Below are 19,106 nucleotides of genomic sequence, written 5' to 3' on the forward strand. Positions count from 1 at the left end.
ATCTTCCTGGAATACATAACATGTTTTTCAAAAACTTTAGGTTAACAACATACCAGTGTATAATGTATATGTGTGTATATTACCCCATGCACTGTCATGACTCATCACATCAATATGTTTTACAAATTTAGAATTGGAAACTTATCAATAATTGCCAAAGTTATTACATATGATCATTAGAATGGAATATGATTTTGTTCAAGGAATGTTGCTATGTCCGAGACAGCAGCCAAGAATAACTCAGGATTAATATTTTTTTTTATTTTAACATGAATTTCAATAAAAAAATATTCTAAGGGTCTTCCAATTTGCAAATTATTGAATATAGGAATGTATTCCAGGATGTTTCTTTTAAAGTAAAATTAAGCCTACTGGCCTGCTGTGTATTTTTAAAGGGAAGGTATATGGTAGTGAAGATAATGATATAGTTCAGGAAAAATTATATCAGCAGAAAGTTAAAAGTGGAGTGGATAGGAAGTGCAGGAGCTAAATTCACAAAGACTACAGTATCCATGAGTAAGGAGGGAATCAGAAAAAATGTTGATTAGTAATAACAGTTAATTTTTATTTTATGTAGTTGCTTCTTTATATTTCCTTTATGGAAAAGATCGCTACTGTTAAAAGTTTCTAATGATGCATAATAATTTGTAGGTGGTGGGCCATGCCATATGCGCGAACGTTGTGGCAGCATGCCTTCTCGGAGCCGCACAAGCAGTGAGGGATCTGTCCAGAATGTTCCAAACAAGTTACAGGGCCCTAATTGCCCCCACCAAATGGATGGTCCCATGGCGAGCTCGCTCTGCCTTCACGTCACACGACCTAAGTCTATGTACTCCTCTTCTCTATCATCGTCGTGCTCTCCGCCTTATGCTTCTGCCTTGTTCAGGTATTTGTGTGTGACCAATGGGCGACCCACCCATTACCATGTTATAGCCTTGTTTTGAAGTTCCTACTCATAAATTCTTGAGAAATTCACTTGATATAGGCTTTCTTATTGAACAAAATCAATTTGTGCTTGTAAATTAGTACATTATTATTAACAATAAAAATGAGTTTTTGTGAGTAGTATGGTTTTAGAAAAATAATGATAATCCACAAAATCTTGTTGTATGCAATGTTCTAACTTTTGGTCTTTTTGTATTTTGAAAGGAAAGTAATTTTTGTCTAGATGGTTGCTGGGAATTCTAGTAAGGTTTGATACAATACTTAGCCAATGTTTAGGAGAGCAAGAACAGTGCAATACTGCTACAGCTTGTTAGAAATATTTGTTGGTTAATGTAGGCTGGGTCGTTCTTTGTGCACCATCTATGGCTGTTCTTGTTTCCTGCTTGTGATATATGTTGGCAGTTAATTCTAGTCTTTTTTTTTTAAATGCTTCATTATTGCCTAGCTGTTTTATAGCTTTGATTTTTAATCTACTGTCTTGTAATGTGAAGGTGGGCATGTACAGTACTTTTTAGTTTATTGTATTGTACTCACAGAACCTGGAATGTCGTGTGTTCATGCACGTACTACAGATCAGATCTGGTGAGCATAATTTTTTTAAACTTTTTATGGACTAAGAGAAGTAAACATGATACATAGTGTGTGAGCTGATTGACATTATAATTGACAAGTGACCTGTGTTCAAGCTCACCTTGCATTGTACACTGTTGATAAGAAAATTTTAAATGCTGAAAATGCATGATTTCATTGTGTAGTAAGAGGTAGATACTCTGCATTTAATGAGTAAACAGATAAATACATGGAACTTGTCATAACATGAAAAACATTTATGAGTGTTACCATGATGTGAGGTAATGTGTTGTATTTATCTATGAGGTTCAGGTTTGGTCTTCGGTCAATCAAGAAGGCAGTGCTATAGCTGTGGTATGTGTAGACTCGGTGTCATGGGCAGAAAGTTGGAAAAATTCAGTTTAACTCCCTTGTGCATGTGTAGATGCTGATGTGCCCTTGCTTCACAGCATTTAGTAACCTTTCCTAGAAATTTACTTGTCAGGTGGCTGTTTGCTGTGCAGGCTGACAACGAGGACATTCAGGGTCCTTAGACAGCCCCCATTTATTGAACCAGAATTGATATTTTAGCTCAAATGATTAATCATATCATCCTTCCTTCCCCTGACACCCATCATTAGTAGTTGTGTTTGACCAATCAGCACACTGCATGCCAAAATCTATGACTCTGCCATCTTGTTCATGTTAGTTCACCATCTTTGAATTAGTTCCTGGATATACAGGTTTAGCATTAAAAGCAGATGTGTGTGACCTCCAGATTTACCACAAAAGCTGAGTGCTGGACTCCTTTTATGACACATAAAGAATTTTTGGCAAAATCCACTAAGGTAATATAATATTTACAAGACTGATGACAGGATGTTAACTCCTTTTATGCTTAGTATTGTCTACTATCCAGGAAAAGAATCCTGCTTAGGCAGGAATTTTGGATTTAAAATAGTACAAAAGATTCATACTTCCCATAGTATGATTATACACAAACTGGAAGTGTTCCAGATCTGCTGAAATCAGAAATTTAATAGGATTCAGATTTTGAAGAGGGATGAATAGGTGGTATAAAAGTTAAATTATAATTACCCTTAGTTTGTTTATCTTTATATGTCCCTAAGTTATCAGGGAAGATATTGAGAGAGATAGTTTTTCCAGATGACAACAAATCAGCAGGTGAGTTTGAATAGCATAGATTCCATTCATTGGAACTTCACCAAAAGTACTTTTAGTTATAGGATGTTTCAGTTTCAAAGTACTGTAGGAATGAGAACAGGACCTTCAAATTTTCATTTTGGACTGGGACAGTTTAGTTTAGTCAGCTAGTAAAAGCTTCTTAAAGTGTTCAGTGACCCCTTTCGTAGGTTTTTTGTACTGCAGACTGGATTGGCATTCTTTCACTGTCTTTGTAAGAGTTTCACAGTATGTTTTATTGGCATGGAAAGATGTGACTAACCTTGGTTGGATTATTTTGCCATCAATAAGATGTTAGCCCTATCAGCATCAGCAAATTATATCCTGCCATCAAGCTGAAATAGGTCTATGTACTGCTGTCTGTTGAAATGTGCTACCTGTGTGAGGAGTAGATTGCACCAATTCCTAGTGTTGAAAGGGTGTGTGCAATACACAAGTTGCAGGGCTGCCTTGAGGTCAGACCAGACAAGTATACTGCCTGCTGGACATGACAGAACATTGAATCTGAATCTATGTCCTGGTTTCCCCATGCATCAATTAGCAGCCACCTGTTGGCAGAGCATCTCTGGGATAACCTGGTGTATGGTGCCTTGATCGAATGTATTGATTGGTCACTCATCTACACACCAACCTCTCTCAAATGTATGAAAACTACATAAGGCGCACCAGTTTCTGCATTATACCCTTAGAGTGATTGTTCACCTTTACTGTATTCAGTAGCAGCTGATGTATTGAGTCCTCTACAGTTGCTTGTGCCGCAGAGACTTGATCCATTACCACTCAGGTATCCTCTCGTAAGACGGCCAAGACAGCTGGTTGCCATCATCCTCTTTGTCATAGTCTCTCCCTTGGTGTTAACCTTCAAAACTAAGCACTAAAATCGGGTGTTTACTTCATACAGTAAAACCTCATTAAGGCAGACCTTGCTAAATCAGATATCACTTAAGCCGGACAAAATTTGTCGTAAGATGATATGTCGGCCTTGAGCCAAAATTTCAAGGGACCATGGTGAATCACCCACGCCACCCACACTGGTAAACAAAGGGATGCTCTCAGTCATAAATTACCATCGCCCGTGATACCATCTCTTCCGCTCTCTCGCTCCATCAATTGTGTTTTATGCCGTTAAGATGTGCCTGACTTTATTGTCAAACTTATTTGACAATGCCAGTAATGTGATTATGTTGTAGGCTGAAGTAGCATACATATTTTTTGCATTTTTATTGAAAATTAGACAATAACCATGGCCTCTAAGAAAGTGTTTGATGTCTGAAAAGATAATGATGATTGAAGAACTAGAAAAAGGTGCTACTCTCTCGCAAATAGGCGCCGAATACGGAATTTCAAAGCAGCTGACGCACCATCCCAGGAACACCAGACTCAGCAGCTTACACACCATCCTGGGAACACCTGACTCGGCAGCTGACGCACCATCTCAGGAACACCAGACTCAGCAGCTGACGCACCATCCTGGGAACACCAGACTCGGCAGCTGATGCACCATCCCAGGAACACCAGACTCGGCAGCTGATGCACCATCCCAGGAACACCAGACTCAGCAGCTTACACCATCCTGGGAACACCTGACTCGGCAGCTGGCCTTGCCATCTCAGGAACACCAGACTCAGCAGCTTACCCCACACCATCCTGGGAACACCTGTTTCGGCAGCTGGCCGCACCATCCCAGGAACACCAGACTCGACAGCTGATGCACCATCCAGGAACACCAGACTAGGCAGCTGGCGCACCATCCCAGGAACACCAGACTCAGCAACACACACCATCCTGGGAACACCAGACTCGGCAGCTGACGCTGTCCAGGAACACCAGACTCGACAGCTGATGCACCATCCCAGGAACACCAGACTCGGCAGCTGGCGCGCCATCTCAGGAACACACCGAACCAGCAGCGGCGCACCATCCTGGGAACACCAGACTCAGCAGCTGGCCGCACCATCAGGAACACCGGGCCTAGGCAGCCTGATGCCATCTCCAGGAACACCAGACTCGACGGCTGGCCGCGCCATTCCGGAACACCAGACTCAGCAGCGGCAGCACCATCTGAGGAACACCAGACTCAGCTTACACACCATTCCGGGAACACCAGACTCAGCAGCTGACACCATCCTGGGAACACCAGACTCGGCAGCTGATGCACCATCCCAGGAACACCAGACTTCGGCAGCTGATGCACCATCCTGGGAACACCAGACTTCGGCGGCCTGGCGCTTTTCATCCTGAGAACTTCAGACTCAACAGCTGGCCTTTCATCTGGGAGACACAGACTCAGCAGCTTACACACCATTCCGGAACACCAGACTCAACCGGCTGGCCCGGCACCATCTCGGGGAACACCAGACTGGAAGCAGCTGGCGCGCCATCTAGAACACCAGACTCAGCAACACACACCATTCACCAGAACACCAGACTCAGCAGCTGGCCCCGCACCATCTCAGGAACACCAGACTCAGCAGCTTACACACCATTCCGGGAACACCAGACTCAGCAGCTGACACACCATCCCGGGAACACCAGACTCGGCAGCTGACGCACCATCTCGGGAACACCAGACTCAGCAGCTTACACACCATCCCGGGAACACCAGACTCAGCAGCTGACGCACCATCCCGGGAACACCAGACTCGGCAGCTGACGCACGATGTCGGGAACACCAGACTCAGCAGCTTACACACCATCCCGGGAACACCAGACTCGGCAGCTGACGCACCATCCCGGGAACACCAAACTCGGCAGCAGTTGCCAATCTGCCACCTTCACTTGACAATCCCACACCTACATAAACTAACAAACCAAAAATATTAGTAACAGGATCAAATCTTTTCCATTAAGCTTTCCATTCTCTTCTTTTCTCTTTTCATGTCACGAACAACCCATTTGCTCTCACCTTAGAAGTCATAATCTGCAGCAGAGTCGGCTGCTTATTCGTCACTCACTCAGAAAGTCTGAGCGCGCGAGTGTGAATGCGTTGGTGAGCAGCCACGGTGGCGCCTCTGGTAAGCAAATAACGCATTTATTTGCCATGTTCGTACATTTGAAATATTTCCTGCCCGATTTCCATTGCGAAATAAATAAATTTATTGCTATGCAATAGACTCACAACTTACGCGGGGGTTACGTTCCTGGGACTTCGCGTGAAGTCAGAAACACTCCTAAAAATCCCCTAAATCGCCCTTAAATCACTATACAGTGGTCCCTCGGTTAACGAACTCAATTTGCTCCAGAGGGTCGTTTGTTAACCGAAAATTTCATTAACCGAAACCATTGTTTCAATGGGATATTGGGTAATTGGTTCCAGCTCACAGAAAAGTATATACAAAGTAAAGCCAAAAATGCATAAAGTCAGAAACACTCCTAAAATTCCCTTAAATCACCATATCCATATATATATATATATATATATATATATATATATATATATATATATATATATATATATATATATATATATATATATATATATATATATATATATATACACACACACACCTAGACCCCGACTTACGACCGTCGGGACTTACGACCGCCGCAGAATTTTTTTTTTCTTTCAAAATGACACACGCATTTTCTATACCAAAAAGTTTCCAGTTAATGTAGTCTCCATGTATAATTAGAAAATTATGGGGGCCCCATGTGCATTCAGCTGACTACATTAAAGGTTAAGTGCTCAGTCACACTGTATCCATTCCTTATTATTTATTACTTTCACTGTACTGTATCCATTCATCATTATTCATTACTTTTACTGTACTGTATTTCATTGTAGATTTTTTATTAAAAATTTTTTTTTTATCTATGTCGGACTTACGACCATGTCGGACTTACGACCTGGATTTGGGTCCCTAACCCCGTCGTAAGTCGGGGTCTAGGTCTGTATATATATATATATATATATATATATATATATATATATATATATATATATATATATATATATATATATATATATATATATATATATATATATATATATATATACCCCGACTTACGACGGGGTTAGGGACCCAAATCCAGGTCGTAAGTCCGATATGGTCGTAAGTCCGATATAGATAAAATAAAAAATAAAAAAATAAAATTTTCAAAAAAAAAAAATTCAAAATTTTTTTTTTTTCAAATTTTTTTTAAAAATCTACAATGAAATACAGTACACTAAACGTAAAAAATAATGAGGAATGGATACAGTACAGTAAAAGTAATAAATAATGAGGAATGGATACAGTGTGACTGAGCACTTACCTTAAATGTAGTCAGCTGAATGCACACGGGGCCCCCATAATTTTCTATTTACAGGATACATGGAGACTATATTAATTGGATGAAGCAGAGGAGGAGACAGGGCTGGGTGGGTCATCAATGTCGCTTCCTTCAGACAGGTTTATGTACTGTGGTAACTTGCTGGTTGAAGGTATTGGATCATCTTGAGGGAGTGAAGAGGCAGCACTGGTGGGGCGTGAGGAGCCAGTACTGGGGGACTTCTTGAAATAGGTGTCCAATTTAGACTGCACAGTTTTCTTTTTCTTTTCATTATAAATTTCTCTGTAGCAAGCAAGTGAATCTTGGATCATTCTGTCAACTTTGGCATAACGCTCATAATTTTGATCCATGTCATCAAACATTTGCATTGCTTTATTAATTGTAGCAAATGCCTCTGCCATATGTTTCACTGAAAACTTTTTGGGGGGTGCAGGCTCTTCTTCTACATTTTGTCTCTCTTCTTCTTCTGCAACTTTCTGTGCATCTAGTTCAATAAGATCCTCGTTACTGAGCTCTTCTGCTACACTTTCAACCAACTGTCCAACATCTTCAGTATCAATTTTTAACTCCAGCTGTTTACCTAACTCCACTATCTTGTTACTAATATCCAAAATAACTTCACTTTCATTAAATCCTTTGAAACTGTTCACATATCTTTTCAGGATTTTCTTCCATATTCCATTCATGCAATGTTTTGTAACCTGATCCCATGCTGCACTAATGTTCTTTATACATGACAAATTGTTGTACTCCTTCCAAAACTGTCTGAGCGTTTTCTCACCTTCAGTAGCAGCAACAGCCTGAGCGAAGGTCGTGCGTAAATAATACGCTTTAAAGGCAGAAATAGCACCTTGATCCATGGGTTGGATGATAGAGGTAGTGTTAGGTGGCATGTACACTACCTTAACATCAGTGTGCATGTCGTCCAGGTGTGGTGGGTGTCCCGGAGCATTATCCAAAATCAGTAAAATCTTGAATGGAATCCTTTGTTGCAGACAATACTCCTTGGCTCGTGGAATGAAACAAGTCATGAACCAATCCTCAAATAGTACTAGGGTCATCCAGGCTTTCTTGTTACTGCGATAAAACACTGGCAGTGTGTGCTTGCTGACATGTTTAAAAGCCCTGGGGTTCTCTGAATGATAGATCATGAAGGGCTTTAGCTTGAAACCAGCAACATTCCCCCCAACAGAAGTGTAATTCTGTCCTTGAATGCCTTGAATCCGGGCATTTTTTTTGCCTCTTTGTGGATGTATGTCCGGTCAGGCATGCGTTTCCACAATAATCCAGTCTCATCCACATTGAATATTTGCTCTGGCAAATAATTCCCTTTCACAATCACATCATCTAACTCCTCCTTAAAAGCTTCGGCAGCACCAACATCGGCACTAGCTGCCTCTCCACTCACCTTAACACTGTGTAGACTGTAGCGTTTTTTAAATCTATCAAACCACCCTTGACTTCCTGTAAAGGTTTGATCACATTCATCTCCTGCCTGCTCCTTCAGGCTTTGGAACAGGCTTCTTGCTTTAGCCTGTATGGTTAGAACACTTAAGGGTACACGCTTCTGCATCTGGTCTTCTATCCAAGGAGGAGCTTGGCTTTCTCGATACACTCGATGGCACCCCTAACATTACTATGGGATAAGTGTTGTTCTTCTTGGGATGACGCACCACCTGCCTCTTCACTGACGTCGTCATCATCATCATCTACCATCTCCTCGGTAGTCACATGAGGTTCCATTATCACCTCCAGGATGTCGTCGTTGGTGGTCTTGGAGAAGCCTGGAACTGTAACAGTCTGCGCAGCTTCTCTGGCAAGGTCCACTGCTACTGCAACAGTCTGAACCTCACCAGTCACAGATTGACTCCTCCTCTCACCTGGTATTCCATGCAACACATGTCTCCATGCGTGACGAATTGTAGCAATAGACAGCTGATCCCATGACTCCACCAAGAAGTCCACAGCTTTCTTGATGTTAAATACTCTCCAGAATTGTTTGAACAGTATTTTTTGCTGTGCCAACTGTTGATCCTCATCTTCTTCGCCCTTGCTATCGGTGGTGGTGTCACTCAGGTTGCGCAACTCTTCCCTGGTGTTGGTGTAGTCGTTCAGGAGTTTGAATTTTTTCGTAGAGAATGCAGCTTTTACATTACAAATTATAACTCTTGGTCCATGGGCTGTAATATAGACGTAGTGTTGGGAGGAAGGAAGACCACTTTTACGTTGGGGTGACAATCTAACAGTAGGGGCGAGTGTCCTGGTGCGTTGTCCAGCAGCAACAAAATCTTGAATGGCACATTCTGTTGCTCACAGAATTTCTTTACATCGGGAACAAAACAGTCATCAAACCAGGAGAGGGACAGAGTAGAGAACATCTACGCCTTACGTGCGGTCAGCCAGTGGACATTTAGCTTGGTCATGTCCATGGTTTTGTAGGCGTGCTGCTTGCGTGCTGTGTGGATCACCGATAACTTGAGCTTACTGGTACCGGAGGCATTGGTGGTAAACAGGACGGTGATGCGTTCCTTCTGCATCTTCCGGCCCCGAATCTTGCTGGCATTCTTTACAACGAAGGACTTGGAAGGTAGCTTTTTCCAGAAAAGACCAGATTTGTCCATGTTAAACACCTGGTCGTCACTGTACTGTCCTTCCTCCATAATCTCACGTAAAAACGGAGGAAATTCCCTAGCCGCAGCACGGTCAGCACTCGCTTCTTCACCACCAATGTTTATATTGGTGATCTTGTTCCGGATCTTAAACCTCTGTAACCACCCAGAGGAAGCATTAAAGGGTTTGGGCTCTGTAGTTCCCATCTTTCGTGCCACTGCAATGTACAGTTCACGTGCGTAGTCCTTAACAGAGCGCGTGTCGACCGCCATGTTCCGTCGCGCCTGACGCACCAAGTACCTCACAAGTAATTTTTCTGTCTTGAGAAGCACCTGGTTGTGAAAATACTTGATCATAGAAGCACCTGTAGACTTTGTGATCTTCATGTGCTCCTTTATCTTGGCTGCATCCTTCTTTATTGTTCGAATCGTAGATTCATTCACACCATGCTGGCGCGCCAAATCAACCTGCCTTATTCCTTTCTCCAACTCTTGGATGATGGTATACTTCACCTCGTAGCTTAAGGAACGTCGTGTCTTCTTTGGCTTAGTGCCGCTGGGTCCAGGTAAGGAAAGGTTTCTCTCTGGGGGTGGTGGTCCGGCGGAAGCATTTTAGAGATCAATGGATGCACGTTTACACGGTCTGGCGTGGAGGGATGAAACTGGCGCGGCTAGGTCAAGGACCATCTTTCCTCCCTCCCTCCCTCCCCCGGGTGGACACGTCATAATACTTTAAGCCAATTACAGCTAGCAGCAGAGGGGGGTAGGGATGCATGGCCAATCACAGTCCGATACGTCATATGACGTCAGTGATAACGCAACAAAGACACACACTGCGCAATCTTACCGCGCGGCTTGCCCAAGCGGAGGGAGGAGGAGGGAGAGGCGAGGAGCACAGGCAGGCATGCGGGTGGGGCGAATCTAAAAATAGCGTCGCGTCGCATTCTTTTCATATTTTCCATAATGCCATTTCTGTTACAAGTTAACTTTGTAGCAGATAATGGAGTAACACTCTTAGCTAATGATTTGATATCTTTTGCATTTCCACAAGTTGTTCTTACCTACAGTTGTAGACTGCAAACCGACAGCTCTTGCTATATCCACAGCACACTGTCCTTCTTCAAATCTCTTTACCACGTCTAATTTAACTTCTAATGTAACACTTTCCTCCTCTTTCTGTGACCACAACTAGTAGTACTGCAGAATGCATGTTTAGCACTCGCTGCTCTAGAGCTCAAATAAATTTATAATTGGATTTTAAATGAATGTTGGAAGAGCATCAACCGGCCACCGAACAATATCAAACAAATTGGCACCCATGCTGGTCACTTACACAGCCAGCTGTTACCACAATCAGGTTCTGAGCACCTTTGTACTGAATTTTTAAACGTACATTTATCATTCTTATACATTTATTTTTTCAACGACGTCATAACAAAACAACGTTGACTGAAACGACATTAATGGGAGAATTGGTGTATTCAATACAGCATAATACAGTTTAATAGACAAGACTCTTCCACACACAAATATTCAGGGCAGTCATCAAAGAATAACAACATTTGTAGTTGTTCATCATTGAACTCCACATCTCTGTTATTATCAGAGTTTCCGAGCTCAAACGCAGATTCTTCCTCTTGCTTATGGTTAGAACAGGTCTGCAATTTGCATAGTTCTATACATGTTAGCCCATTGGCAAGGCAGGTGCAGTTTGCAGGAATGCATACACTTGCAGGCTAAAAATTCCAAGACCACTTCTGGTGTGGGTGGCATGTGCATCCAGTGGATGGCTAGCTTGCCATCATCATCTGTTGTCCACCCGCTTTTGGTAGGGTTGGTACAGAAGATTGACTCTGCAGTGTGCACTTCCATATTGTTGCTTGGTAGTTGGCATGAAGAACATGAATAAAGAGGCATTCTCTGCATGGTGGAAGGTGACAGGACTCGAACTTATCCCTGTTTGGGACAGAAGATGTGGTGGTGCAGACCGTTCACCTCATTGGTGCTGTTCCCTGCAACATACATGCAACAGTTGAACTGCTGGACCCTCTTAAACAGTTCTGGTGAAATATCCCATGATTGACCAGCTTCCCATGACCAGCTAAGGTTTTCACGATGTCACAACCTGTAAAGGCTTTCTCCTATTGCACTTCCTAGTTTGTTGGTGTCAACAAACCATATGAGGGCCTGTGCACCACACAGAGGACCATGATACCAGTATCCTAAACTGTGATTATTACTGCTTTCCAGCTTTTTCTTGCGAGGACTGTAACTGGGTGACATTCACGCAGTCATCTTCTTTCATGTTGTAGCAGGCTTCCTCACAGGTGACATACAGTGTCTTGCTATCCAGCTTCTTTCTTTGGCTTGGCAGCTTCCATTGTTGTACCAGGAATTTTATGAGGTTGGTCTTGCTGCTAGAACTGCACAAGAACTTTCTTCATTGCTGGATGTTGTGCCCTCCTGCAATGCAGTAACACCTCTATAAATTGGACTTTAAATATATCGGAATTCGCTTTTTTCGAACTCTGAAATGCTCTGGTCACCAGAAATACTAAAAAAAAAAAGAAATGGGGAAGATTAATAAAAAAAATTTATGAAATGAACAACACTTACAGTGGTTAAATTAGATTTGCTATAAGCCTATTGAGAACTAAGACACTTGATTATGTAAGCAGTCTGGGGCTGGTCCGGTGTTGCCACATTTGTCAGGTTTATTTATATATTAATTCAGTATTATATTCTCATATGATTGGCCTCTTATGGTTGATGGTTCATCATGATTAATATCTCATCTTCAGTAATAGAGAAAAAATTTATGTAATTTATAATTTGACTTGAAAATAAAAGGATAAGCTGTATCAGAAGGAGAAAGCTTTCAGTAGACCAGCTTACAACAGGGGTCACTATAACACACTGTATAGTATTTAGTATGAAGATACCTTCTTAAAATGTTGTTCAGTACCTTTGAGTGTTTTATGATGACTCGGTTTGGCTTCTTGTACACTAAGACAATGATTAATGAATAAACTACAGGGTATATGCAGATGCATAATACTTTACACTACAATGTTTCTTATTGATGATGCTGTAAATATACTACAATAGTGTTTATTAAGTGGTGATAAATACACAACTGTACTTTACTAATTTTCTAAGTGTTGAAGACAGACATTGTGGTAAGCCAATCAGCTGTTTGCCCTTTGTAAACAAATGACTCATGGTTTTCAGTGTGGGATTCTTTTTTCAGGAAAGCTGATTCTTTTGGGATAATATTTTATCAATATGGTACCAAATGATCCTAAATTATATGAGAATTGTGGTGGAATTGCATAAAGAAGTAGTATTAGAGGAATTTTGTTGGAGTTAGGGGGAGGGAGCCACCCTCCCATGGTACCCTCCTCCCCTCTGTCAGCTGCTCCCAGATAAACATTCGTCTTCCACATATAATATACTGTACTCCTACACTTATTTGTTTTTATTTTTATCTTTATAATACAGTCAGTCCCCAACTTAAGACGGGGTTAGGGACCAACAACCAGGTTATAAGTTGAATTGGTCGTAAGTCGAAAATGCGAAAATAATATATAGCAAATCTAAAATGAAATGCGGTACAGTAAAAGTAATCAATAATGAAAAATGAATACAGTGTTACTGTGCACTTACCTTTAATGTAGCCAGCTGAATGCACACAGGGCCTCAATAATTTTTTAATTAAATATGGAGGCTACATTAATTGGATGAAACTGAGGAGGAGACAGGGCTGGGTGGGTCATCAACTTCGCTTTCTTCAGACAGGCTAACATACTTGCTTGTTGAAGGTATTGGATCATCTTTAGGGAGAGAAGAGGCAGCACTGGTGGGGTGTGAGGAGACAGCAGTGGGGGACTTCTTAATGTATATGTCCAATTTAGACTGCACAGTTTGCCTTTTCTTTTCATTGTAAATCTCCCTGTAGCAAGCAAGTGCATCTTGGATCAGTCTGTCAACTTTGGCAAAATGCTCAACATTTTGATTAATTTCTTCAAACATTTGCATCCCCTTATTAATAGTAGCAAATGCCTCTGGCAATTGTTTCACGGAAAATTTTTTGGGGGTGCAGGTTCTTCTTCTACATTTTGTCTCTCTTCTTCCTCTGCAATTTTCTGTGCCTCCAGTTCAATAAGATCATCGTTACTTAGCTCTTCTGCTACACTTTCAACCAACTGCTCAACATCTTCAATATCAATTTCTAACTCCAGCTGTTTACCCAACTCCATTATCTTGTTACTAATTTCAGAAATTGCTTCATCTTCATTAAATCCTTTGAAACTGTTCACATATCTTTTCAGGACCTTCTTCCATATTTCATTCATGCACTGACCTGTAACCTCATCCCATGCTGCAGCTATGTTCTTTATACATTTCAAATGTTGTAGTCCTTCCAAAACTCTCTGAGCGTTTTCTCACCTTCAGTAGCAGCAACAGCCTGAGCGAAGGTCGTACGTAAATAATTCACTTTAAAAGCAGCTATAGCACCTTGATCCATGGGTTGGATGATAGAGGTAGTGTTAGGTGGAATGTAGATTACCTTAACACCAGGCTGCAGGTCGTCCAGGTGTGATGGGTGTCCCGGGCATTGTCTAAAATTAATAAAATCTTGAACGCAACCCCTTGTTGCAGACAATAATCCTTGGCTCGTGGAATGAAACAACTCGGGAACCAATCCTCAAACAGTGCTAGGGTCATCCATGCTTTATTATTACTGCGATAAAACACTGGCAGTGTGTGCTTGCTGACATTTTTAAAAGCCCTTGGGTTCTCTGAATGATAGATCATGAAGGGGTTTATCTTGAAACCAGCTACACTCCCCCCCCTCCCCCTCAACAGAAGTGTGATTCGGTCCTTGAATGCCTTGAATCCTGGCATTGTTTTCGCATCTTTGTGGATGTATGTCCGTTCTGGCATGCACTTCCATAATAAGCCAGTTTCATCCACATTGAATATTTGCTCAGGTAAATAATTTCCCTCCACGATGACACAATCTAGCTCCTCCTTAAAAGCTTCGGCAGCACTTGCTGCCTCTCCACTCAACTTTACACTGTGCAAACTGTAACGGTTCTTAAACCTTTGGAACTACCCATGACTTGCTGTGAAGTTTTGGTCGCACTCATCTCCTGCCTGCTCTTTCAGGCTTTCGAAAAGGCTTCTTGCCTTAGCCTGTATGGTTAGAAGGCTTAAGGGTACACGCTTTTGCATCTGACCTTCCATCCACACCACAAGTAATTTTTCCATCTCATGAATAGGACCTTGTCTTTTTTTCATTATTATTGTTGCCGTTATAGGTGCTGATCCTTTCACTACCTCACGAATTCGTTCCTTGTCCTTTAATATCCCATTGAAACAATGAATTCGGTTAAAAAAATTTTCGGTTAACGAACGACTCTGTGGAACGAATTGTGTTCGTTAACCGAGGGACCACTGTACACTACTTTTAGCAATACAGTCATCCCTTGGTTATCACACCTAATTGGGACCCCGCCGAGTGTGCGATAACAAAAAATGCAATAACGAAAGTACAGAACCTATGGGATTTATTCTAATTGGTTCCAGGCACCCTAGACCCAACCCCAATTTTCCCAGTTTACGACCATTTAGACCCACTAAAGATATAGATAATGTTATGGTAAGTATCAGAAACACACATAGGCATGGCTAGGTTTATTACAAAGTGATGAAAAGGGTTTGCTCAATACTGTAGTCCACAAAACATGTAGCTATGCTTTCTTTATTTGAGTCTCCCGTCTGAGGAGTCCGTTTTCTCATCGCTTCAGGACGCCTGAGTCCTCTGTTTTCTCTCAATCTTAGAGTGCACCTGAGACTTCGTTATTCCTTAGTAATGGCACAGAATTTGAAATTGCAACTGGGGTTGCAATTTTTGAGGCAACTAGATATGTCCGATTACAGCAAATGTGTTATTGTCAATTTGTAGGTGAAAGATTTTATTCTCAATAGATGTAGGTGAAGCAAGGGGGTAACAATACACCTGGAGGCAACTGCGTGATAACTAAATTCTCGGCATAAAAAATGAGCTATAACAGCAGGTGTGCAGATTTTGATGGAGGCGTGATAACGAAAACCAAGTTCTCTATAAACAAGGGATGACTGTATTACTTTCATACAACATGATAAAATGGATAAACAATGAAAATGAAACAAGCAAAAGTAGGTAATTACATTCAGGAAGCTTCCGTGGCGAAGCGTGTGTCGTGACAGGCAAATAGTCACACTAGAACCTGATAACACGCGCTGGGCATTTAAATAGTGGCGGGAAAAGGCGCGCGTCTTTGTACGTCACCCGGGGCGCTCTAGTCGGGCGTGTTAGTATGTCACCCAGGATGTAATGGTGAACAAGATTTATAACTGTTGGAGTTCATGGGTCTTAGAGTGAGCAGACAACAGTATTATGTTTGCATAGCAGAATTACAGATGATTTACAAATTTTGCAAATTGTTTCCACCCTTTGTTTGACTTTCATTCATGCTTAACCCATAAAGTGCTTGCACCCTCCCTGATCCCCTACTTCGTATGCACATAAATTGACTGTTTAGAAAATTCTTTCAAATTATGATGTAATACTGTAGTATAAAATGTCTGAGAGATGACAAAGGGAATCCCTCACATAAAAAAAATAGAGAAAGAGAAAAAGAACATTTGTTCTTTTCTTTGTTAGTCTTTCGGTCTTTGCTTCTCAGTATTTCTTAGAGAGACAAGGGAAACACAACACCCTTAGAGAAATTAGAAATCAATAATAAAATGTACATTACAAATTCCTCATATTTTTTTCTTTTCTTTTCTTAATAATTTATGTAGTACAGTAGATCGTCCATTTAACGCGAGATACTTCCAAGAGAGGTCGCTTAAAACCAAATTAAACCAAATTTGCACTAAATTGAAGTGTTGTTTCAATGGAATAATTTAGTTTGGTACTTGAGAGAAACACAAAATACTAAAAAGACTGACAGTCTACCCAGATGCACCTCAGCCCATTTCCTAGAATACAGTTTTACCCCGCCTAACGCGGTTTCACTTAACGCGTTTTCGCATATACGCGGTGCCTTGCCAAAGCTGAACTTTCACTTAACGCGGATTTTTTCCACATATACGCGGTGAGTGTCCGAGACGCTATTTTTAGATTTGCCCCACCCGCCACCCTGCCTGACTGCCTGTTTTAGCTCATAAAATTCATACAAATTACCAGGCCAGAATATAATTTACATTGCTGGAATTCTTATAATTTGGTGATCATTTTGAATATAAACATCATATATTTTGCTTTAAACTTACAATTTTTAGATAAAATTTTTTCTCTAGGTAACTATGGTATCTTTTGTGCAAAATATATGACATTTATATTCAAAATATTCCTGGTCTTACAAGGAATCCAGCAATGTCAATTATATTATCCTAACTTTAGTTTGAGGTATTATTTATTAAAATTTAGTGGTTATCCCACACATCTCCTTGGGACGGTTGGTGGGGGGTGGGGGGGAGGGAGGGACCAACCGACCATCTGTTACCCTGTGAAGAATTATTATTTTTTTTTATTAACTGAAGATATTTGTTTTAGCTCATAAAATTCATACAAATTACCCGGTCAGAATATAATTTACATTGCTGGAATTCTTATAATTTGGTGATCATTTTGAATATAAACATCATAGATTTTGCTTTAAACTTACAATTTTTAGATAAAAATTTTTCTCTAGGTAACTATGGTATCTTTTGTGCAAAATATATGACATTTATATTCAAAATATTCCTGGTCTTACAAGGAATCCAGCAATGTCAATTATATTATCCTAACTTTAATCTGAGGTATTATTTAATACTAAATGTTAAAAACTCTGGAAGGGAGGATTGGTGGGGGGTGGGGGGGAGGGTTGGGACTGACCGCGCGGTTGGAAGAGGGGGGGAGGCAAGGTGGGGTACTTTGATTGACAGATAGTGTCGTGAAGATTATTTTTTTTTTATTAACTGAAGATATTTGTTTTAGCTCATAAAATTCATACAAATTACCCGGTCAGAATATAATTTACATTGCTGGAATTCTTATAATTTGGTGATCATTTTGAATATAAACATCATATATTTTGCTTTAAACTTACAATTTTTAGATAAAATTTTTTCTCTAGGTAACTATGTTATCTTTTGTGCAAAATATATGACATTTATATTCAAAATATTCCTGGTCTTACAAGGAATCCAGCAATGTCAATTATATTTTCCTAACTTTAGTTTGAGGTTATCCCACACATCTCCTTGGGACGGTTGGTGGGGGGTGGGGGGGGGAGGGAGGGACCGACCGACCATCTGTTAGCCGGCTGTGTAGTGTGAGAGGGGGAGGGAGTTGAGTCCATTATTTGAATGGACATTAACTTGGCGACTGTATTTCTCTATTTCTCTTAAGTATTAATTGTGTGCATGTACCATCATAAAATTAAGATGTTATTTTTACTACAACATAGGTATGTGCCTTCAAAAAGTGGAGTTTGGGGGTCGGGCCGGTTTCTATTGGAATTAATCCCATATGTTCTGTTGTTCACTTAACGCGGATTTCACTTAGCGCGGGACCCTCTGGGTTCAATTGACCGCGTTAAGTGGGGTACAACTGTACACAAAACATTGTTTTTTGTAGTATTATGTTAAAACAAACACTCATAAATCAACACAGCTAAAATTAAGGGATGCTAAATGGTCTGTTTACTGGCTGGGAAGATGGGAGGGAGGGAGGGAGGTGAGGTGATATGTTTGACAGTTGATGCCAAGGTCTAGTGCTTATTTATTTATCTGTCCTTAAGAGTGACTTTAAGTTTACTGAACTGATATGGGAGAATATAATTAACATTGCTGGAATTCTTATGAGATAGTGATTAATTTGAATATAAACATGCTATAGCTTGCATTAGACACACAAATTTTAATTCTAGTTTAAGAATTTTACTACAAAGAGCAAAATTTTTTATCTCTTGTGCAAAATATATGACGTTTATATTCAAATTATTCGCTGTCTTGGAAGGATTCCAACAATACAAATTATATTCTCTTAACTTTAGTCTGTGACATTATATAAGATAAAAACTGTAAGCCTAAAACATCAAACCCTGGCTGGGAGGGAGGGAGGGAGGAAGGGGAGGTGACAGTGACATGTTTGACAGTTGGCGCTGAAGGTCTAGTGAAGTATTTATTTGTTTATTTATGTCCTTTAGCTTGAGTTTATGTTTTTTGCTTATAAAATGTCACAGAAGTGACTGCGGAGAATATAATTTACATTGCTGGAATTGTTATACCCTGTAAGATAGTGATTAATTTGAATATAAACATGCTATAGTTTGCACTAGACAAAAATTTTAGTAATCATTTAGTACATTATTTTGAGTATATGTAAAGTACAGCTTTGCCCTTAGGACAGTGTAGCGTGCCCAGAGAAACAGGTGCAAAATTTATAATATGAGGCGCCAGATTGACTCGCGCAAAATAGGAAAGATT

General features: G+C 40.6%; 1 protein-coding gene across 5 annotated transcripts in view; it reads left to right on the forward strand.

The window, feature by feature from the left end:
* Positions 1-631: 631 nt before the first annotated feature.
* Positions 632-19,106, forward strand: part of LOC121862948 (DNA-directed RNA polymerase II subunit RPB1-like) — an 85,214-nt gene continuing 66,739 nt past the window's right edge. For 2 of the 5 annotated variants that reach the window (XM_042361403.1, XM_042361400.1), the window contains exon 1: positions 632-886. In XM_042361403.1, the coding sequence (XP_042217337.1) occupies positions 669-886 (218 nt within the window). In that variant the 5' untranslated portion in view covers positions 632-668. Of the gene's footprint in view, positions 887-1,481; positions 1,528-19,106 lie in introns of all 5 variants that reach the window. The other 3 variants (XM_042361404.1, XM_042361402.1, XM_042361401.1) reach the window with 2 other exon arrangements.

The sequence above is a fragment of the Homarus americanus genome, unplaced genomic scaffold, assembly GCF_018991925.1.
Source record: "Homarus americanus isolate GMGI-L3 unplaced genomic scaffold, GMGI_Hamer_2.0 scaffold24922, whole genome shotgun sequence".
In the NCBI taxonomy this organism is placed as follows: domain Eukaryota; kingdom Metazoa; phylum Arthropoda; class Malacostraca; order Decapoda; family Nephropidae; genus Homarus; species Homarus americanus.